Here is a 23,016-nt window from a genome sequence, read left to right as displayed (position 1 = left end):
GATGACTCTAGACTGTTCTCAATGGTAGCAGATGACAGAACGAGGAGTAATGGTCTCAAGTTGCAGTGGGGGAGGTTTAGATTGGATATTAGGAAAAACTTTTTCACTAAGAGGGTGGTGAAACACTGGAATGCGTTACCTAGGGAGGTGGTAGAATCTCCTTCCTTAGAGGTTTTTAAGGTCAGGCTTGACAAAGCCCTGGCTGGGATGATTTAACTGGGAATTGGTCCTGCTTTGAGCAGGGGGTTGGACTAGATGACCTTCTGGGGTCCCTTCCAACCCTGATATTCTATGATTCTATGAAGCCTTTCTTGCCACAAAGATGGAGAAAATTTGTTCTCTCAAGTATTTGAATCATAGAATCATAGAATATCATAGAATATGAATCATAGAATCATAGAATATGAAGACCGCAATCATGTCCCCCCTCTTAATCTACTCTTTCTGCAAACTAAACATACCCAGTTTCTTCAGCCTTTGTTCATATCGCTTGCAGTCCATCCCTTTGATCGTCTTTGTCGCTCACCTCCAGATCCTTGATTCCTTTCCAGTTTCTCTACATCCTTTCTATACATTGGTGACCAAAATTGGACACAGGGCTCCAGCTGAGGCCTAACCCACGCCAAGCAGAGCAATACTGTCACCTCCTGTGACTTGCATGCTATGCCTCTGTTAATGTAACCCAAAATTGCTCCCTCTGCTCCTTCTTTTACATCCTTAACTTTTTGTCCCGGAACATACAGAAATGGAGACCATAGGGAAACGAGGTTCCTATTCTATACCAACTACAAGTGGCTATTTGCTTTATTTGCTAGAATTAGTGGCAGCTCGGATGTTTCTAGAGTTTTCTCCAAAATGAGTCCCTGCCATCCATGTTGAGGGAGAGCAACTTACATGGCTTTCTGAGGGCCTGACACGCAAACCATGAAAACAAAGAAAAGCAGAAATGTAACTGGAAATCACAGGCATAGGAAGTGCTTTATGATGCCTTCCCCCTGCACAGATTAACCCAATGGCTGTGCCCAGGGTATGTATCCTCCTCTTCACATGCACAGAGTCAGAGATAGTTATGCCCAGAGAATATGCGTCCGTTCCTGTCCTCTCCCCCCCACACACACAAACACACACTCTGGGCAGAACAGAAAGTGACTTTGTCCATAGGACATGCTCTCCCCAGACTGGGCCAGCCTCCCATCTGTTTGTAGTTTTGCAGCCAGTTTGCTACAGTTTCCTGTTCTGATGGGAAGTGAAACTTAAGAGAGGAAAACGGTGCACGAAGAAATCTCTCTAGGGCTCTCCTCATGCAACTCCTTCTCTGTGCTCGTGGGCACAGGCTTCTGCTCTTTGTATTTTGTTGCCTGAGGCATTTTGGGTCGCTGAGAATTTCTTAATAAGCAAAGACTCATGGGAAGAGGGAGAGTGGGGAGCCCCATTATTATTTAGCACGTTTGCATGGCACGTACTGGGATGCCTGGCCCTGGGGAGAGTTTGCATTGCTGAGGTTTGGCAGGTGGCTCGTGGCACCAGGATCTTTTTAAGGCAGGAGAGGATGTTTCATGGTGGGATGGTTGGTGAAGGAAGTGGGGTGTCTAATCACCACACAGCGGTTGCATATTGCCAGGGCCAGGGAACGCTGCAGTTGGATGCGTTGCTGGGATTGGAGTAGTGTTTGGATTGCGCTGGTCTGTGGCAGTTCCTTGTGCCAGCGCTTCCTGATGGGACCATCATCTTCGGTAGTGTCTAAGATTTCATTAAAAAATGAAATGTCTGGCCTTTTTGGCTGGGAATAAGATTTTGGGTCAGCCCAAAGGTCCATCTAACCCAGTATCCTGTCTTCCGACAGTGGCCAATGCCAGATGCCCCAGAGGAAGTTAACAGAACAGGTAATCATCAAGTGATCCATCCCCTGTCACCCATTCCCAGCTTCTGGCAAACAGAGGTTAGGGACACCATCCCTGCCCATCCTGGCTACTCGCCATTGATGGACCTATCCTCCAGGAACTTATCTGTACCTATCCTCCAGGAACTTATAACCCTGTTATAGTCTTGGCCTTCACAACATCCTCTGGCAAGGAGTTTCACAGGTTGACTGTGCATTGTGTGAAGAAATACTTCCTTTTGTTTGTTTTAAAATTGCTGCCTATTAATTTAATTTGGTGATCCCTAGTTCTTCTGTTATGAGGAGGAGTAAATAACACTTCCTTATTTACTTTCTCCACACCAATCATGATTTTATAGACCTCTATCATATCCCCTCTTAGTTATCTCTTTTCCAAGCTGAAAAGTCCCAGTCTTATTAATCTCTCCCATATGGAAGCTGTTTCATACCCCTAATCATTTTTGTTGCCCTTTTATGAACCTTTTCCAATTCCAATATATCTTTTTTGAGATGGGGGTGACCACATCTGCACACAGTATTCAAGATGTACGTGTACCATGGATTTATATAGAAACAATATGATATTCTCTGCCTTATCTATCCCTTTCCTAATGATTCCCAACATTCTGTTAACCTTTTTGACTGCCATTGCACATTGAGTGGATGTTTTCAGAGAACTATACACAATGACTCTAAGATCTCTCTCATGAGTGGTAACAGCTAATTTAAACCCCATCATTTTATATGCATAGTTGGGGTTATGTTTTCCAATGTGCATTACTTTGCATTTATCAACATTGGGCAACAAAATGGCAGATGAAATTCAGGTTTCAGCATAGCAGCTGTTTTAGTCTGTATCCGCAAAAAGAAAAGGAGGACTTGTGGCACCTTAGAGACTAAATAAATAAATTTGTTAGCCTTTAAGGTGCCACAAGTCCTCCTTTTCCTTTTTTAGATGAAATTCAGTCACCCAGTTTTGTGAGATCCCTTTATAACTCTTCACAGTCTGCTTTGGAATATCTCGTGATCCAATGTGAACGGGTGGAGGTTGAGTCAGAATGAAACAGCTGCTTTAAGGGCAAATGCTCCCCTCCTTCCTCAGGTGTGGTAGCTCTAACCAGCAGGATCATTTTGCTTTCTCTGTAGGGCAGGGGTCATGGAGGGGAGGCCACACAGGGGAACTCCACAAAGGAAAATTTAGTGACTGGTGAGGGGGTGCAGAGCACTGGCCAGAGCCACAGCCCTTAACTCTCTATGTAGAATGACACTGGAAAGGAAGATGGTCTCTAAGGTGCTGCAAGTACTCCTTTTCTCCATGTAGGTGATGCGAAAGGGCTTCATGGCCTGTAGTAGCAGAACAGGTGTGCAGCTGCTCAGCGCTGAATGGTGGAGATAGTTCCTTTTCCCTTGGCACCTCTCAGATTTCTTGTGCAAAGTCCAATTACTCATGCTTTGCATGGGGCTGGGAAGAAGGTCAGTGTATCTGAGGTCCCCTTCACTCCATGTAAACAAGCTGGGAAGTGCAGCTGGGGCTGCTATCTAATGGTCTGAGCTGTCTGTGCTGCTGGAGCGGAGACCGATTTAGTGGGAATGTCTCCAGATGGAAGGAATGTGCTTGGTGCTAATGCAATGAATGGGGAGATTGTCAGAATGTCCTGGCTGGGTCACAGGGAAGTCCTGTCTGTAACCCCCATGACATCACTTCATTGGAAACAAACTGTCTCCTCGCTGCCAGCACACACACAAAACCTGGAATTTTACGCTGAGCACAAAGCCCCACTATGCCCACTTCCAGGCTGTGCAATCCGCTACAGGAGTGGGGGAGGGAGAGGGATAGCCTGATTGTTCCTTCATGTCAGGAACTAGCTTTTGCAGTTACAAGCATCCTTGGGCTTGCAGGATCACCACAGGCTCTCTGCCCAGGATCTCCGATGATGTGCACAGATACCATGGCCTTACACCCGAATATCCACAGTAGTTAATAACAATCAGAGAGCCAGCATCTGGCTAGGCAAGCAGCAGGAGCTCACTGTTCATGGAGGATCAGACAGTGCTGTTAATTCTGCCTTGGGACATGTGGGATCCTGCCGCACTTAAAAAGAGAGAAGAGAAAAAAGCAGCCTAAAATAAATCTTTCTCCATCCCAGGCCCAGGCCCCACTCACAGCTCTGAATGTAACAGAAGGGTCCATGGAACAGTGGCCGCTCTGGTGTCCAACGCAGTGCTGTGTGTGTGTGCTCAGTAAAGTGGCTGCACTAGTTGCAGGACAGCAAGAGCAGAGGTATGGAACCCTGAATGAACGTGAGCATATGGTGAATTGCTGCACCCCATCTGCCTGACTTAGAGCCATTGTGGGTCTGCAGCCTCCTGAGCCACAAGTGTCACGCTGTCAGGGTCTCACTGAGAAACAGGCTTGTTTCTTGCTGATGATGGATTAAAATAAACTGTTTAAAAAAATCTAATCTCATTTTAAAGACTCCAAGTGATGGTGAATCCTCACCTCCCCGGTGAGCTGTTCCAACGTGTACTCACTCTGACTGCTAGGAAATTGCATCTTATTTCAAGGCTGAATTAGCCTAACTTCAACTTCTGGCAATTGGATCTTGTTATGCCTTTGACAGCAAGGTTGAAAAACCCCTTGCTATCAGATCTCTCTTCCATGTGGAAGTATTGTGATACTGTGGTCAAGTCACCTTTCAACCATCTCTTCAATAAACTTAGTAAGTTTAGTTCTTTTAGCTTCCCATTGTGAGGCTTATTTTTCAGCTCCTGGATCACTTTTGTGGGCCTCCTTTAAACTTTCTCTAGTATTTCCACATTCTTCCTGAAGTGCAGATCCCAGAACTGGACATGGTATTTTCATGGTGGTCTTACAAATGCTGTGTACAGAGGTAAGATCACTTCCTACTTCTACTTGATAGTCACCTTTTTATAGATCTAAGAATAACTTTAGCTTTCTGCCACTGCACTGCAATGAGAGCTCGTGTGGAGATGATTGTCTGCGGTGGCCTTTTTCACGGCCGGCTCTACAGTTTTTGCCGCCCCAAGCTATGAAAAAACTGCCGCTGCAGATGGCAAAAAGGAACAAGCTACCGCCGATTTGCCGCCGCCACGGGCGGATACAGAGAAGCTGCCGCCGCCGAATTCCCACCGCAGCCCCACGGACTGCCGCCCCAAGCGCCTGCTTGGAAGGCTGGGGCCTGGAGCCGGCTCTAGCCTTCTCTGAGTCACTGCTTTCCAAGACATAAGCTCCCATCCTGTAGGACAATGATTCTCAAACTTTTTTCTGTGTGGACCCCTTGAAAATTGCTGAGGGTCTCAGCGGACCACTTAATGATCTTTCCAAATGTTGTTTGTACCATTCGCTAACTGTTGTAAAGCGCTTTGGATAAATAATAATTAACGTTTTTTTGTTCTACAAATAAAAGTACACAACTCATATTTTAATATCTGTAGTCTTACCTTTCTAATGCGGTGGATGTGCCCTCTCTCCCCCACCATGGCAGCCCCCGAGCTGGGACTGGGAAGGAGGGCCATCTCTCCCCAGCAGCTGCAACCCTGGAGCTGGGGAAAGTCACCTCTTTTCTGGCCGCCACAGCCCCCCAAATGCCTCCCACCCCTGCTTCTCACCCCAGTGCCCCTCCCACCTACCCCCTATTCCCCCCAAGGCCACCACCTCACCTTACATGTGCATCTTCTCCATGGTCCAGGCACCTAATTAGCAGAGCCATGCCTGCGCAGCTCCACTAATTAGGTAGGTGGCCCTTCATTCTCTTGTGTGCAGCTGCCCAGGCGTGCACCTCCAGAGGAAACTATCCGCGGACTACCTGAATGGAGCTTGCAGACCACTGGTGGTCCACGGACTACAGTTTGAGAACCTCCGCTGTAGGAATAACCTGCACTCTTAGTTCCTAGATGTACTGTATTTGGCTGTGTTAAAACACATTTGGGACACATTTACAAGCACAGTCCCTGCTCCAGTGAGATTAAATCTAAGGACAGATCCCCATGTGTACTGTTCTGTTTCACAGCCATAAAACCTGTTGCAGAATCATGCTCCAGAATTTGAACTTACAAAATATTTTTAAATGAATAGATGTGAATAAAATCTCCCAAACATTGTAAGAAAGCTTGAGTATAAAGCAATCTTAGTTAAGCTACTGCTTAGCTGATTACCTGTTCCATGTTTCTTAGGGTTTGTTGGATTAATAATATTTGAAATTATTAATATTGATATGAGAAATTACCAAACATCAATGTAACCAGAAATTCCTTTATTAAATCAAAAAGGCCAAATGGTATTCATACAATTGCTCTAAACATGCCTAAAAAGCCTAACTAATAAGCAATATATAACCTCCAAACAGTAAGAAAACATTTATAAGCATTTGATCTAAGATACTTACAAACAGGCTAAACCCAGGGGTACTTAGACCATCCTGGTCGGTTCCAGTGTGGGCAGGCGGGTGTTAACAATGGACCCTTTAAGAGTTTACTTTTTATTCCCTTTAACAAACAAGTGATGTCATGGCCGAGTACTGACTTCAGCTGAAAACCAGTTGGAGACAGTTCAAACTTATTTCCAGTCTTAATCCAGATAACATTTACAACCACTTTTCTCCCCAAGGCCTTTCCTCCCTCCTTGCTGCCCCACAGATTCTCTGGGCTCACACAGGCTTTAACACTAATGTGTGGGGTTGGGAAGGGTGTTGCTGGATCCTTTTAAGAAAGATTATTTTTCTCTTATATAAAATAATCTACAGTCACCCCCATCAGTCAGAAGCTGCTTTTTAGAAACTTCCCCTTATCTCATTAGTTATTCTTGGAACAAGACGTCCTCCCTACTTCATTCCTTCTGGCCTGGTGGTAACTCATTATTTTCAAGGCCTTCCTTCTACTTGCTACTCAGCGCCTTTCTTCACAACACAGATCTATTTCCATAACCAAATTTAAGATCACTTTAATTTTATAAAAAGAAAAGGAGTACTTGTGGCACCTTAGAGACTAACAAATTTATTTGAGCATAAGCTTTCGGGAGCTACAGCTCACTTCATCGGATCCTGTAGCTCACGAAAGCTTATGCTCAAATAAATTTGTTAGTCTCTAAGGTGCCACAAGTACTCCTTTTCTTTTTGCGAATACAGACTAACACGGCTGCTACTCTGAAACCTTTAATTTTATACTTATCCTAGAGGGTTCTTTTAATTTTGATTGCTTAATTAAAGAAAAAGACTTGAGAGCTGAATTTAGTTGCATTAAGTTTTATTGATTATCCTTAACCACAGTAACTAATAGTATAGAAGAAAATAAGACAAAAATGGTAATGGACTATGATTTGGTGCAAACAGACTAGAAAGTTGGTCGATTTATAATAATTCAAGTTTTTTCAGAATGAAATCACACAATCACAATAGAAAATAACATTTATACTCAATTACTAGCTTGGGAAGGTGACTTTGTTTAGATTTTTGACTAGAATAGGGCCTCTCTTGTGCCAATTTATTATTAATTCCAGCTGAGGAAAAACAATCCAAAACTAGATTACAAGACAATTTGGTCAGTTACTTACATGCCAATTCACCAAGGTCTCCTTCTCTTATCTGTAATAGTCAGTCCTTTTTAACGTATTTCTCACAGAATGATATTAGCCCAATGTCTGACTAACACTCCTAACTACCTAAAATAAACTCCTACATTTCTTACAGACTCTCTAGACTGAGTGTTGGTGAAGCCATATTGGCCCCATGATATTAGAGAGATCAGGAGGGTGAGGTAATATCTTTGATTGGACCGTCTGTTGATGAGAGAGACAAGCTTTCGAGCTTGCACAGAGCTCTTGTCTCTCTCACCAACAGAAGTTGGTCCAGTCAGATAGTACCTCACCCACCTTGTCTTGGTATAGACAGGATCCAGTACAAAAAGCTTGCACACTCTGACTCATTTTATGTCAAATACACTGAGAACTTAAAGACAGTATGAAACCATTAACTGTAGTAGACAGTCTATAGTGTAGTGTTTATAATCCTAGTTAGCAACAGGAACTTGTTAAGTTTTAAAGCTACTTTACAACAGTCTTGATAAGGTTGCCAACTTTCTAGTCGCAGAAAACCGAACACCCTAGCCCTGCCCCTTCCCTGAGGTCCTGCTCACTACATTCCCCCTCCCTTGGTGGCTCACTCTCCCCCACCCTCACTCACTTTCCCTTGGCTGGGGCAGGGGGTTGGGGTGCAGGAGGGGGTGAGGGCTCTAACTGGGGGTGCAGGCTCTGGGATGGGGCTGGGGATGAGGGGTTTGGGATGCAGAAAGGGGCTCCAGCCTGGGGGGTGGGGCCAAGCGATTCAGAGTGTGGGAGACGGTTGAGGGTTGAGGCATGGGGTTGGGGTATGGGAGGGAGTGAGAGTTCTGGGCTGGGCATGCTGGCTTTGGGTTGGGGCCGGGGATGAGGGGTTTGGGGTACAGGAGGGGACTTCAAGCTGGGGAGATGGGTCTGAGGGATTTGGAATGCAGGAGTGGGCTGTGGGTTGAGGCAGGGTGTTGGGGTGCAGGAGGAGGTGAGGGATCCGGGGTGGGGCTGAGGATGAGGGGTTCAGGGTGTGGGAGGGGGCACTGGGCTGGGGCAGGGGATTGGGGGGCAGGGGTGGTGAGAGATCTGGGCTGGGGGTGCAGACTCTGTGGTGGGGCCGGAGATGAGGGGTTTGGGGTGCAGGAGGGTGCTCCGGGTTTGGGGGGGGCTCACGGCTAGGGCAGGGGGTTGGGGCTTGGGCTTATCTCGGGCGGCTCTCAGTCAGCAGCTCCGGGGGGCTAAGGCAGGCTGCCTGCCTGTCCTGGCTGGCGCTGCGCACCCCCCGGAAGCAACCAGCAGGTCCAGGTTCTAGGCGGGGGGCCAGGAGGCTCCATGCACCGCTCTCACCAGCAGGCACTGCCCTCCCATCCCCAGCTCCCATTGGCCGGTTACCCTGGCCAATGGGAGTGCAGAACCAGTGCTCGGGGCGGGGGCAGGGTGTGGAGCCCCGTGGACCTGCCCCCCTGCCTAGGAGCCGGACCTACTGGCCACTTCCGGGGCACAGCAGAGTGCCAGCCAGGACAGGTAGGGACTAGCCTGTCTTACCACCGCAGCACCACTAACCGGACTTTTAATGGCCTGGTCAGCGGTGCTGACTGGAGCTGCCAGGGTACCTTTTTGACCTGGTGTCCCGGTCGAAAACCGGACACCTAGTCACCCTAAGACTTGACTGGAGCCTGTCACAAAACAAGGATGCACACTGTAACTCTGTGGCAATCTCTAAAAAACATACCAAAGCATGTACACTTCCTCACTAATTTGGCACTCTGTTTCAGGAAGTGGTCAGCTGACTGATTTAGGCCAAGAGACAGTCTGTGTGTTACTTAGCACCAGCTCTTTGCTCAGCAGTCAGCTTTCATCTCAGTTATTGTTCACAGCAGAAGTTGACACTTCAAACACGGGGGAACAAAGGAAAGACATGACTATAGTCTTTTGCCAGCGAGCTGATGGACAACCTGAACTGCTGGAAAATAGAAAGAGACCAGTTTACAGGTACCTATCTGAGATTGGTACTTGATGTCACCAGGAGGACTCCCAGGTAGCCAGCTCAGAACCTCAGTCTACTCTCTTCCAGGTTTTTTGAGCTTTCAGAAAGTGATGTGCTGAAGGAGACAGGCTATTTTATCCTATATCTGCTGGGTGGTCCAAGTTGGTTCCTTTTCTTGGAGGTGCTGGCATGGACCAATCAGATGGTGACCCATACTTCTTCCAAAGATTCCAAATGTCCAACCAGAAGGAGAGTAGTCCTCTCATCATCCAATCAGGGAAGAGACTTCAGCTTTTGAATTCTTGCAACTGGGACCAGAAATTTCCAGTCTCTTTTGTGCAACACACCTTGTCACACAAGCTTGTATAAGAAAAGTTAGGCCATAGCTGTTTGTAGAACCATCTCGGGAATACCTTGGGCTGGCTTGCCCCAGACACCAATTTATCGCTGCAAGTTGCTTTCCATGAGCTCCTTGGTGGTGCATCCCTTGGCCAATTTTGCAGTTATGCTTGCTCAAGTTGCAGTTTCTCCATCAACATTCTGCAAGCTGCTGAAATGTCCAGTTTAAAGTTCCTCATTCTACTACTGTATCTGGCACATATAACATTGATGTTTGATATTAAATGAATAGGATTTTTAATTCTTTCATTCACAGACAGGGAAAAGGGGAGAGTCAAGTTTCTTTAGCTTCACTGTTTTGCGAAAGGCTGTAGCAACACTGAATTTCTTGTTTCAGAGTAACAGCCGTGTTAGTCTGTATTCGCAAAAAGAACAGGAGTACTTGTGGCACCTTAGAGACTAGCCAATTTATTTGAGCATAAGCTTTCGTGAGCTACAGCTCACTTCATCGGATGCATACTGTGGAAAGTACAGAAGACATTTTTATACACACAGACCATGAAAAAATGGGTGATTATCACTACGAAAGGTTTTCTCTCCCCCCACCCCACCCTCCTGCTGGTAATAGCTTATCCACAGCGACCACTCTCTTTACAGTGTAAAACCTAGCTACCGCCTCTCATGGAGGTGGATTAACTACACCGATGGGAGAAGCTCCCCCGTCAGTGTAGCGGTATCTTCACTGAAGCGCTATGCTGCTGTAGTGTTTAAACGTAGACCTGCCCCTAGTTACACCTGTTCTTCACCCTCCAGGGTTTCCCGCACACTAGAGACTCGTCATTTGACTGGTTACGCCAGTTTTACAGACACTTTTCATCACCACAGCAGCACACGGGGCCCATAGCATGAGCCACTATCTGGCCGCTTGTGCCTTGGCTACTGGTGTTCAGGTCTAAGAGCAAAAATCAGCTCCTAAATGTGGACTCATGAAGGAAAGCATTACATGTTAATCAGAGTTTTGTGTTTGTTGTATTCTGCACAAAGGGCCTGTAATTCATGGTGAATGGAGAGAGGTTCGTGCTATACCACCCCCCAGTCCCCTATCGGGTTATTGGGTGGTTGAGCTGAATTGCAGAAGCAGAGGTTGATTCCAGGTACCTGCCACCCACTCATGTGAAGTCTCTTTCAGTACTGGCAGTGCTCCTCTTCTAAATAGTAGCTGAGTTTGGGACTTAGAACAGCCTCTCGGGTCATCGTCTGGGAAATGCTGGCAGCTGTAACAGCAAAATTCCTCCTCCCTCTGCACCTTTGTGTTAGCCCAAAGCCTGAGACTGCTCTTAAATGCAAGTCCTGGTGCAGACTAAGCCCAGTTGGCCCATTGCAGGACATTTCTTTCCAGGGGTGTAGTCCTGACTTTTTGAAATTCAAGTACTCAGCTCCCACTGGCGTGATCTCATCCTGAGAGCGATACACACCCCCGCAGCGCATTTCTGTATAAAATGCTCTGTATGCATGCTCTGTGCGACATGACCTTGCATGTACAGCACCTGTGAGGACAATATTCAGAGTGGTAGCCGTATTAGTCTGTATCAGCAAAAACAGCAAGGAGTCCTTGTGGCACCTTAGAGACTAACACATTTATCTGGGCATAAGCTTTCGTGGGATATAACCCACTTCATCAGATGTATGGCGTGGAAAATACAGTGAGCAGGTATAAATATACAGCACATGAAAAGATGGGAGTTGCCTTACCAAGTGGGGGGGAGACTGTCAGTGCTGATGAGGCCAATTCAATTAGGGTGGATGTGGCCTATTCCCAACAGTTGACAAGAAGGGGTGATATCAACAGAGGGAAAATTATTTTTTGTAGTGACCCATCCACTCCCAGTCTTTATTCAGGCCTAATTTGATGGTGTCCAGTTTGCAAATTAATTCCAGTTCTGCAGTTTCTCGTTGAAGTGTGTTTTTGAAGTTTTTTTGTGGAAGAATTGCCACTTTTAACCTATAGGTGTTTGTGTTTATACCTTCAAGTCAGCGACACTGCTATGGGTACCCGCATGGCCCCACAGTATGCCAACATTTTTATGGCTGACTTAGAACAACGCTTTCTCAGCTCTCGTCCCCTAACGCCCCTACTCTACTTGCGCTATATTGATGACATCTTCATCATCTGGACCCATGGAAAAGAAGCTCTTGAGGAATTCCACCATGATTTCAACAATTTCCATCCCACCATCAACCTCAGCCTGGTCCAGTCCACACAAGAGATCCACTTCCTGGACACTACAGTGCTAATAAACAATGGTCACATAAACACCACCCTATACCGGAAACCTACTGACCGCTATTCCTACCTACATGCCTCCAGCTTTCATCCAGATCACACCACACAATCGATTGTCTACAGCCAAGCTCTAAGATACAATCGCATTTGCTCCAATCGCTCAGACAGAGTCAAACACCTACAGGATGTCTATCAAGTGTTCTTAAAACTACAATACCCACCTGGTGAAGTGAAGAAACAGATTGGCAGAGCCAGAAGGGTACCCAGAAGTCACCTACTACAAGACAGGCCCAACAAAGAAAATAACAGAATGCCACTAGCCATCACCTACAGCCCCCAACTAAAATCTCTCCAGTACATCATTAAGGATCTACAAACTATCCTGAAGGACAATCCCTCGCTCTCACAGACCTTGGGAGACAGGCCAGTCCTCACTTACAGACAGCCCCCCAACCTGAAGCAAATACTCTCCAGCAACTACACACCACGCAACAAAAACACTAACCCAGGAACCAATCCCTGGAACAAACCCCATTGCCAACTCTGTCTGCATATCTATTCAAGAGACACCATCATAGGACCTAACCACATCAGCCACACCATCAGGGGCTCATTCAGCTGCACATCTACCAATGTGATATATGCCATTATGTGCCAGCAATGCCCCTCTGCCATGTACATTGGCCAAACCGGACAGTCTCTACGCAAAAGAATAAATGGACGCAAATCAGACATCAGGAATTGTAACATTCAAAAACCAGTAAGAGCACTTCAGTCTCCCTGGACACTCAATAACAGACTTAAAAGGGGCAATTCTTCAACAAAAAAACTTCAGAAACAGACTTCAACGAGAAACTGCAGAAATGGAATTAATTTGCAAACTGGACACCATCGAATTAGGCCTGAATAAAGACTGGGAGTGGATGAATCACTACAAAAAGTAATTTTCCCTCTCTTGATATTCACTCCTTCTTGTCAACTGTTGGAAATGGGTGACATCCACCTTGCATTGGCCTCATTAGCACTGACCCCCTACTTGGTAAAGCAACTCCCATCTTTTCATGTTCTATGATGTATATACTGCTTACTGTATTTTTCACTCCATGCATCTGATGAAGTGGGTTTTTGCCCACGAAAGCTTATGCCCAAATAAATTGGTTAGTCTCTAAGCCACAAGGACTCCTCGTTTTTGTGAGGACAATAGCGCTCAAAAGTGTGGGAACACTGTTCCCGAGCCACTAGCATACTGTTTCTGTATCACATGCAAGATGCCTTTGTTCACAGCTGGTTTTCTGGTTTGCTTCAAACATGACCTGTTTGTCTTTCCATCAGTATTTAATGGGAAAGTAGCTGTGAGTGCTCTCCTGATTTCCCTGACCAGTTCCCATGTCAGTGACATCTCTGCCCTGGCTCATTTCTCTGAGTGCAGGGAGGTCCTTGTGGAGAATCACTCATCAGCCTTGTCAGCATCATTCTCGCGGATAACTAACTTGGAACCAGAAAAGCCATTTTATCCTGTTTTGGTCTGGAACCTGACCCAACGGCTGAACGGGGCCAGCAGGAGCCACTGCAAAAACAGAGACCAAAATTAGAAGCAAAGGCAGGGATGCCTGCAAAGCTTTTGACACGGTCTCCCACAGAATTCTTGTCAGCAAGTTAAAGAAATATGGTCTGGATGAATGGACTATAAGGGGGATAGAAAGCTGGCTAGATAGTCGGGCTCAACGGGTAGTGATCAATGGCTCCATGTCTAGTTGGCAGCTGGTGTCAAGTGGAGTGCCCCAAGGGTCGGTCCTGGGGCCAGTTTTGTTCAATATTTTCATTAATGATCTGGAGGATGGCGTGGATTGCACCTTCAGCAAGTTTGCAGATGACACTAAACTGGGAGGAGAGGTAGATACGCTGGAGGGTAGGGATAGGATACAGAGGGACCTAGACAAATTAGAGGATTGGGCCAAAAGAAATCTGATGAGGTTCAACAAGAACAAGTGCAGAGTCCTGCACTTAGGACGGAAGAATCCCATGCACTCCTACAGACTTGGGTTCGAATGGCTCGGCAACAGTTCTGCAGAAAAGGACTTAGGGGTTACAGTGGACGAGAAGCTGGATATGAGTCAACAGTGTGCCGTTGTTGCCAAGAAGGCCAATGGCATTTTGGGATGCATAAGTAAGGGCATTGCCTGCAGATCGAGGGACGTGATCATTCCCCTCTATTAGACATTGGTGAGGCCTCATCTGGAGTACTGTGTCCAGTTTTGGGCCCCACACTACAAGAAGGATGCGAAAAAATTGGAAAATGTCCAGCAGAGGGCAACAAAAATGATTAGGGGACTGGAACACATGAGTTATGAGGAGAGGCTGAGGGAACTGGGATTGTTTAGTCTGCAGAAGAGAAGAATGAGAGGGGATTTGATAGCTGCTTTCAACTACCTGAAAGGGGGTTCCAAAGAGGATGGATCTAGACTGTTCTCAGTGGTAGTTGGTGACAGAACAAGGAGTAGTGGTCTCAAGTTGCAGTGGGGGAGGTTTAGGTTGGATATTAGGAAAAACTTTTTCACTAGGAGGGTGGTGAAACACTGGAATGCGTTACCTAGGGAGGTGGTGGAATCTCCTTCCTTAGAAGTTTTTAAGGCCCGGCTTGACAAAGCCCTAGCTGGGATGATTTAGTTGGGGATTGGTCCTGCTTTGAGCAGGGGGCTGGACTAGATGACCTCCTGAGGTCCCTTCCAACCCAGATATTCTAAGATTCTATGATTCACATCTGGGCTTGGCTCCAATCTCTGGGGTGGAGTGCTTGATGCCTGCCCAGATGGGGTGGATTCCAACGTTGGGTCGGAGAGGGAGCAATGATGTACAGGCTGTGACCAAGTATGACGAAGTTTCACTTACGCTGGCAGTGCAGGGTGAAAGAGCAGATCTCCGGCAGTGTGGGGTTGCTGAGTGGACATGGGTCATGAGTTTACACCGACCTGTATCCTTAGGGTTCCCAAATCTGCTGTATGCTCTGGGGAAAGCCCCAGTGCCCCAGTTACGTGGGCAGCAGTGGGTGCAGCACTGCCCCATTCCACTACAGGACTGAGTGGTATTTGCAGGGCGCCACATGGTATTCAAGAATTTAAGTGAATAGGGTGCCCCAGGGCAGCTCAGACTGGGTCAGCAGAGCACTTGCTGCTCACATGAGCATCCTGGCTTCTCCTGTGCAGCTGTTCCTAGCTGTGGCAGTGAGGTGTTTCCCTACAATGGAGAAGCAGCTACTGAGGGGAAGCCCAGCAGCCTCTACCTCCACAGGGGCTGCTGCACCCAAAAGAGGAGGGCTGCTCGGAACCTATAGCCGCGTCTGGGAGAGCGTCACAAGCCACCAGCAGGACCAACTCGACTGGGGTCTGGTGGCAGAGCCAGGATGCTCCTCAGTGAGGTACTCCAAGGGGGAGAAAGGGCTGGGAGAGGAGAAAGGGCTGGTGGGGGCAGGAAGAGACAGGGCCAGGTGAAGCTGCAGAAAGGAGCTCACTTTAATTTAGTATTGTTTAATGTCCGCCTACAAAGGAGACAAGGTGGGATGGAATGGGATATGGGAAGATGACTGGATACAGCCATGGGAATGGGATGGAGGGAAGGGGAGGGGAGGAAGATGACTGGAAGCAGGATGGAGTTGGGGAAGGGAATGACTGGATCCAGCCTGGGGGAGGGGGATGGTGACTGGAGATGGGATGGGGTGGATGGGAGAGTGACTGAAGCCAGGAGGGTGGGAGGGAAGGTGATGATGGAAGGTGACTGGAGCTTGGATGAGGTGAGGGGGGAAGGTGACAATGGGGGATTGGAGCTGGGATGGGGGGGCCGGAAGGTGACTGGATCTGGGATGGGGGGTGGAGCAGGGGGAAGGTGATGATGGGGGGAAGGTGAGTGGAGCTGGGATGGGTGGGGGAAAGGTGATGATGGGGGGGAAGGTGAGTTGAGCCGGGATGGGGGGTGGGGAAGGGGGAAGGTGATGATGGGGGATGGCGCAGAGGGAAGGTGAGTGGAGCTGGGATGGGGGATGGCGCAGGGGGAAGGTGAGTGGAGCCGGGATGGGGGATGGAGCAGGAGTAAGGTGAGTTGAGCTGGGATGGGGCAGGGGGGCAGGTGACTGGCGCCGGGGTGGAGCGGGGATGGGGGGAAGGTGATGATGGGGGCGGGAAGTGACTGGAGCTGGCATGGGTTGGGGTGAGGGGTAATGTGACAGGGGTAATGTGCCAGTTACCTTCCCTCCCTCGCACCATCCCAGTTCTAGTCACCTTCTTCCACAAATGATTTCATCCTTCAGAAGAGGCTGCACTGGGGGGTAGGGGGGTGTTGAGACCCTCACTCTGTACAGTGACAGGAAGGCTGCATATACAGCTCACAGTGAGCCCAAGTAGTGGTTGCCATGCGAACCACAACTTTCTGTATTGCCCATCTTGGTGCATAGTGTTACATTAACACAAACGTGCACGTAATTTATGTTGTGAAGAACAGGTTTGAAGGTGCTGCCCCTGCATTTTGTTATAATCCACTTTTGGGTGATGTGGCCTTGCAGTCACATTCTCGACTGTACACGCTAGACCCTGCCATGGCCTCTCCCTGGGCAGGCCAGTCAGACATCTTGTGCTGTGGCCGTGAGAAGGAACAGTGCTGACTGTCCCATCACCTGCAATAGCTGCGGCTGCTGCTCTGAGTGCTTGGCATGGTTCCTAACATCCGCTCTTCTTTGCCAGTCACAGGTACCAAACCGAGGACATCCTGGCCTAGAAAGGCCCTGCTCTTCCTGGGGTTCCTCTTTGCTTTGGCTGTGATTGCCTTAGTCGCGATGGCAGTGAGTCAGAACAAGCCACTCCCAAAGAATATTAAGGTATTATGAAGAGAAACAGTATAACTGGGTGGGGCAAGGGTAGCTCCGAGACACCCCTGAATTTTCATGTGTTTCACCCACCACATCTTTTGGGTCTTGCTAATTCCCTTTGTCCTCTCCCTGAACCTCAAGCTTTTTCTCTTCCCAATTTCCCTGTAAAAATAAGCCCATTTCTGGTGGTCTTCATAGGTGAATCTGCACTAACCCACCGGTCAGTTCCATTTGTGGCACAGTAGCTTCCAAGTTCATACTCCCTTTCACAGGTTCTGGCTTCTTCCGGGCCCCCAGGGTGCTCAACCTCCCGTCCCACCTCTTCCCACCCAGTTCTGCCCCCTCCCCCCAGCACCTCCTGCACGCAGCAGAACAGCCGATCGGAGGAGGCAGGAGGCGCTGGGAGGGCGGGGGAGGAGTTGATTGGTGGGGCCGCAGGTGGACGGGAGGCTCCGGTTGGGAGTTGGCTGCTAATTTTTTTCCATGGGTGCTCCAGCCTTGGAGCACCCCTGGAGTCGGCGCCTATGCTCCCTTTGGTGGAAACTTTACAGGCCAGGACTTCCAGGAAGGCCAGTAATCTGCCCTGATCCTGGGGACACCCAATACCAGCAGTGTCTCTACGGATGCTCTGGGCATGCAGCTCAGAGCTGGCTGTCATAGAAAAGGCCTAGGGCAAGATCTGAGTCCTGAACCAGAGGCTGTGAACCAAAGCCAGGCCATGAATTAAAGCAGATGCTCACAAGTTCACTGCCCAGTACACACCCTTGGCAAAGTTGTCGCTAGTGTACAAGGCACTAGATAGTTACATAAATCTAGAGCCAGCCCCATCTAGTACAAGATAAGATGATTTGACAGAATAATGAGTAGGGAGGTTTTGTCCAAGATATCAGGAACAAGCGGAGGTAACAAACAAATGTCATGAAACACATATAAGGTGATATATTCTTGTTTGTCATAGCCTATAAGTGTTGGGGTACTTTGCCTTCATTCTTTGTTTGGCCAAGGGGACAGCAGAAATTCCTGTTGCTGACTGAACTGTTCCTTGCCATAGGGCACTCATGTTAGTGTACTGGTAACCACCGAGACAGGGCGCTACAACTGTCTTTGCAATAAACCTGGCCAAGTGCCTGTGTCACTGAACCGTGCCTGTGGTTTTTCTTTATGAGTAACATGAAAGTCTGCTGAATGAGTGGGCTGTACTCGAGGTCTGCTAACCAGCTGTCTGTGCGGAGCTGGACAGCACGCTGAAAAAGCACACACGCAAGCTGACTGACAACCCTGCTGCTAAATATTAGCAGACAAAGCAATTGCTTAGGGCTCTGAGCAGTTCAAGGGAGGGTCCCCTGTTCACTTTTTATTATAAGAACTTGCCTGTTTTAGTATGAGGGGTGGGGAATATTCCTGCTTAGGGCCCCCAATAGGCTAACACCGCCTCTGCTGTAGCTACACTTACTAGTGGTCCCAGTAAGTGAAAAGTGCTCTTGTCCCACTGTCTGGCCCCACTGACTACTATTCACAGTGTCCCGTGCATTGATCCAGAGATAACTGCTTTGTTTTATCCACAGTATGGGATTGTGCTGGATGCTGGTTCGTCTCACACTAACTTGTATGTGTATGCGTGGCCAGCGGAGAAGGAGAATGACACTGGGGTGGTGCACCAGGTGGAAGTGTGTAAAGTAGAAGGTAAGCCACCAGGGAGGAGGAAGGGGGGAACAGGAGGGGCAATGGGGTGATGAACAGATAGTCCAGGAGGAGGAGGGGATGGTGAAAATAATGTAATGCTCAACTGGTACAGCTTCCAACCTGCCCTAAATCACTTCTCGCCTGTGTAGAGGCCAACCTACCTCTCCTGTTTGGTTTTGTTAATACAGAAATCAACAGTAAAATAACACAAAGCTAAGCTCTTACCATCTCCTCAGTGTGGGCTGCTCCTAGATTCTGCCCTCAGGACTGCTCCATCCCCACTCTAGATCCTGTCTACCAGAGATCCATTTCCATTTCCCTCATAGCCTGGTGGGGTAAAATGCCATCAGCTGCAGTGAGTGAGCAGAATTCAACTAACTTTTGCAGCAGAGTCAGCACCTGCTAACGGGGAGGTGCAAACACCACCATCCTGTTAGACACCTACTTGCCAGAGCTTTCTATGACCTTGCAAAACAGATAAAATATCCTTAATCGAATCGCAATGCCATAGAAAAAAATCTCTGCTGCAGAAGTGACCTCTGGGGATTCCACAAGAAATCCCAGCAGGCTGCTGAGAAGTCACCCAGTTTTACTGACCTGAACTACTGTGTCAAGTACATCCAGGACTGATCAATACACAGTGCATCTCTGATCACATCTACCCTATTCCCCATATAGTTGAAGAGTCTGATATGCTCTATAAGAGAAGTACCACATTATCTGCATATAAACATAACTTCTGTTCATCAGGGCAGCTGGTGTATCTGTAGTCTGTATTCCTGGACTAGTTCTTAAACATAAGAATGGCCAAACGAGCTATTAAATAACCACATAGACCCAGGCACCCAAATCATATTCAGGTTGGCAATACTTTCTTAAAATCATCATGTAAATGGGTCTTTGTGTGATCCAGGAAGCTCTTGGCAGGGCTGGCCCTAGACCAAATGCACTCCAGGCGAGGAGTGTCTTCTCCCCCCTCTGCACCCCCACATTTGTTAAACTTTTGAATACCTTATTTTTTACAGTTAACAATAAAACAAGGTTCACAGTGTCACTGCTGGGTTCTCACTTCACTTCAGTTCGTTCTTATATCTCTCTGACTGGCGATGCCCCACCCCTTAGATATCCACAAGGGCATGGCTGACAACATTCTAGGAGTTTCGAAGAAAATGTAGTTCTCAGAAAGTCTGGAATGTCCATGAGTTTCTACAAAGGTCCAGAACATTCTAGGAGGTTAGTGAAAAATGTATCCACGTATAGAATACCTGAAACATTTTACTTCAAACATTCTATTTTCCCTTTTGTCGCTAACAACAAAAATAGCTCCCCAAGTCTGGCGTCCCTCACGCCTGACATCCCAGGCGCTCTCCTGGGTCACCTGCCCCTAAATCCAGCCCTTGTTCTTGGTGCCAGCTGGCATAAGGCACAGGGGGTGCATAGGGTTTTACAGGAATCCCCTGGGCAGATGCATATTAAGGTCACAAAAGGGTGGCATGTAAGGTCTCTGTCAAGAACCAGAACCCCTGGTTGTCATAATCTCTTTGAAATGCATATGCAGATAATAATTAATGAGTTATGTATCTATACTGGAAATTATGTTCTCGTACCCTTGGAGTTAAGACAGGTAACCATGAGATGACAGGCCTTAAACAGATTCCTTTGAAGCAGGAGATAGCAGACATTTACCTCCTGTCTGGTCATTGTGTCTCACAACATACGCATATGGAGCCAGATGCTGATTAGAAGATTGCAAAGTCGACAAGAAAGGGCAGTCACAGGAAAAACAATCAGCAGAGGGTGACCTGTTTATGAAAAAGAACAAAGGATGGTTCTGATTTAAGTAAAGGTAGCAAGAGACACCCTGCATCCTTCTCCTAGGCAATAAGCTGACAGGTGACTTATCTCATAAAAAGGGATCAGAGCCTGCCTGGCTGGAAAACACTGGTGAGCAATACTTCATTAGACATGAGAGTACCAGTAGTAGGTGAGATCAGTTGAAGCAGCCAAGCTAGAAGTGCATTCAAGAGCAAGTATCAGGGTATGTGGAATGGTGGGCCCTTTATTCTTGAATATTCTTTTCTGACAGTGCAAGGAACCTGAGCTTGCACAGGGCAAGTCCAGGCATTTCCCTGATGGGAGCAGAGGATGTTACATCTGCTAGAATCTAGGATGCAGTGTTTTTTGTTGGTTTTTTTAAATTGCTATTTCAAATTTATTGGTTTTAAGAAATTGTAAATGTCATTAATGGGGTGTATAAATACCAACGTGGCAGCTGGTGAAAGATGGTGTCTGTGCTGGATCAGACAAGAGGTGAGGTGTTGGTATTTTACTGTGACTAGTTATGCCAGAGGAGCCTACAGGCTGTTATAAGGTGTGTCAGGTGTTCTTGGACCTGCCTGTACAAGGGGAGGGGAGCATTTGTGGTCACTCCTGGGAATATAGTGTTACCCTTTTGACCTGAGCAGTTAGCCAATATTGAGGGTCTTGCAGGCTGTTTCCACTAAGAGATTTAAAGAATGTCATCAGTTTCAGATGTACGTAAAGATCTGTCCTTCTTCGAGTGATTGCTCGATTCCAACCAGGTGTGCACACACCGCAAGCACGGTCGTCGGAAAGTTTTCCCTTAGCAGCTCCCGTCGGGTTGGCTGTGGAGCCCCCTGGAGTGGCGCCTTCATGGCGCTCAGTATATGACCCTGCTGACCCGACCCCCCTTCAGTTCCTTCTTACTGTCCGTGACGGCCATTGGAACTGCATTCGCTTGTCTTGCAAGTGCTTCCCTTAGTTTTCTTCTTTAGCCTGTACTTTCTAGTCTAGATTTCAGTTAATAGTTAGTTTAGTTTAGTGTATATAGTAGTTTGGGTTAGGTTCCACTCGGTTCCAGGGCATGCCTCGGGGCCAAGGGTTTAAACCTTGCGGGTCCTACGGTAAGCCCATGCCAACGGGTGACCCCCCGCCCCCCAACGACGCGTGCCTGAAGTGTCTGGGGGAAGAGCACCAAACAGACAGGTGCAAAATCTGCAAGTCTTTCCGCCCTTGAATGAAGAAAGAGAGGGATTTCCATCTGAAACAACTTCTGATGGAATCCGCTCTCCGTCCACAGCCTGCCACAGAGTGCCGGGATCCGGCCCCAAGGACATCAGTGTGGAGTGCCCCGGCTTCAGTGTGCGACACGGTACCGAGGAAAGACTCTGATTCAAGAGACCCGCAGCACCTGCTCCCTGGCACCGCAAGCGGCACACTCACCGGTGCCGCACAAGCATCACAAGAAGACGGACAGGGGTTGTTCCCCGGTGCCAGAGGCCGTGCCAGGCGCAACAGCAGTGCATCCCACAAAGGAGCACTCAGCACCCAAGGACCAGGAGTTGGCGCCGTAGACTCCACGGACAGAGAGTGCCAGGTGGAGGAGTTGCAGTCCCCCTCCATCCCAGACACTTTCGAAGCCACCAGGGACCTGATAGAAATGACGGCCCCTCAACCTCTGGTTATCAGGGACAAAGCCCCTGGTATTGCCGTGCCTGGCACCATCTAGGAGCAAGCCGGCCATGATGCGGCGATCACCTTCCTCGGCTCTGCACTGTTCACCCCGGCACCATTCGGGTTCACCATTCCCGAGGCACCGTTCCCCAGCTTGGGACCCCGTGCATGGTTTCCAAGCTCGGTCCCTATCAGCGGCCTCTCAGGACCAGTCCCCATCAGTGGACTCTCGGCACCAGCGGAGCAGCATTGGTCCCCATCAGCAGCATCTCAGCACCAATCCCTGGCACAGGAACATCGGCACCAGTCCCCAACTCAATACCACTTGGGGCCACCATGGTCACCACAATCTGGATCAGTGTCATCTGACTTGTGCAGGGACTCATTTTATTCACGCTGCAGCAGGCACAGGTCGCATTGGTGCAGAAGTGAGGCAGCAGCGGCATGGCCTCCACATTGGCAGCTACAGCCTCAGTGGCCTCTTTGGAATCCCTGGGCTTATCCCTAGGCCCAGGGCTCATTCTCCAGGGGCACTCAGTCAGTAGCCTCCGAGGCCCGAGCACCTCAGTATAAAGATTGGAATTGACACCAGCACAGGGCCTGCAGCCTGTCCAGGACACCGTCGACGCAACCACAACTACAGCCCTGATAGCCGGCCAGACTACCATTGCCGCGACAACAGTCAGTGCAGAACCCACAGGCACTGACGAGGAGGACGCTAGAGAGCTGGATGGTCAGGAGCACCCGGTACCGCCTCTAGCTTCCTCATCCTCGTCCCCAGACAAGGCGGTTGCAGGGACTTCGACCTCATAACCTCCCCCGATAGACCACCATGCGCACCAGGACCTCTTGCGCAGAATCACCCGCAACATGGGATTGCAGGTGGAGGAGGTTATCGAACCAGAGGACCCCATGGTCGATATCCTGACGCCGGAGGGTACCTCATAATTAA

At 48.3% G+C, this 23,016-nt stretch overlaps 1 protein-coding gene across 6 annotated transcripts in view; it reads left to right on the top strand.

Moving 5' to 3' along the window:
• ENTPD1 (ectonucleoside triphosphate diphosphohydrolase 1) overlaps positions 1–23,016 on the top strand; it is a 108,500-nt gene that overhangs the window by 59,263 nt on the left and 26,221 nt on the right. For 4 of the 6 annotated variants that reach the window (XM_073354695.1, XM_073354694.1, XM_073354698.1 and 1 more), the window contains 2 exons: positions 16,783–16,916; positions 18,473–18,590. In XM_073354695.1, coding sequence (XP_073210796.1) covers positions 16,783–16,916; positions 18,473–18,590 — 252 coding nt within the window. The remainder of the gene's footprint in view (positions 1–16,782; positions 16,917–18,472; positions 18,591–23,016) is intronic. The other 2 variants (XM_073354697.1, XM_073354699.1) reach the window with 2 other exon arrangements.

This window comes from Lepidochelys kempii, chromosome 7 (genome assembly GCF_965140265.1).
Source record: "Lepidochelys kempii isolate rLepKem1 chromosome 7, rLepKem1.hap2, whole genome shotgun sequence".
Lineage (NCBI taxonomy): Eukaryota > Metazoa > Chordata > Testudines > Cheloniidae > Lepidochelys > Lepidochelys kempii.
The sequence above is the reverse complement of the archived record's forward strand: the minus strand, read 5'-3'. Positions and strand labels throughout refer to the sequence as shown.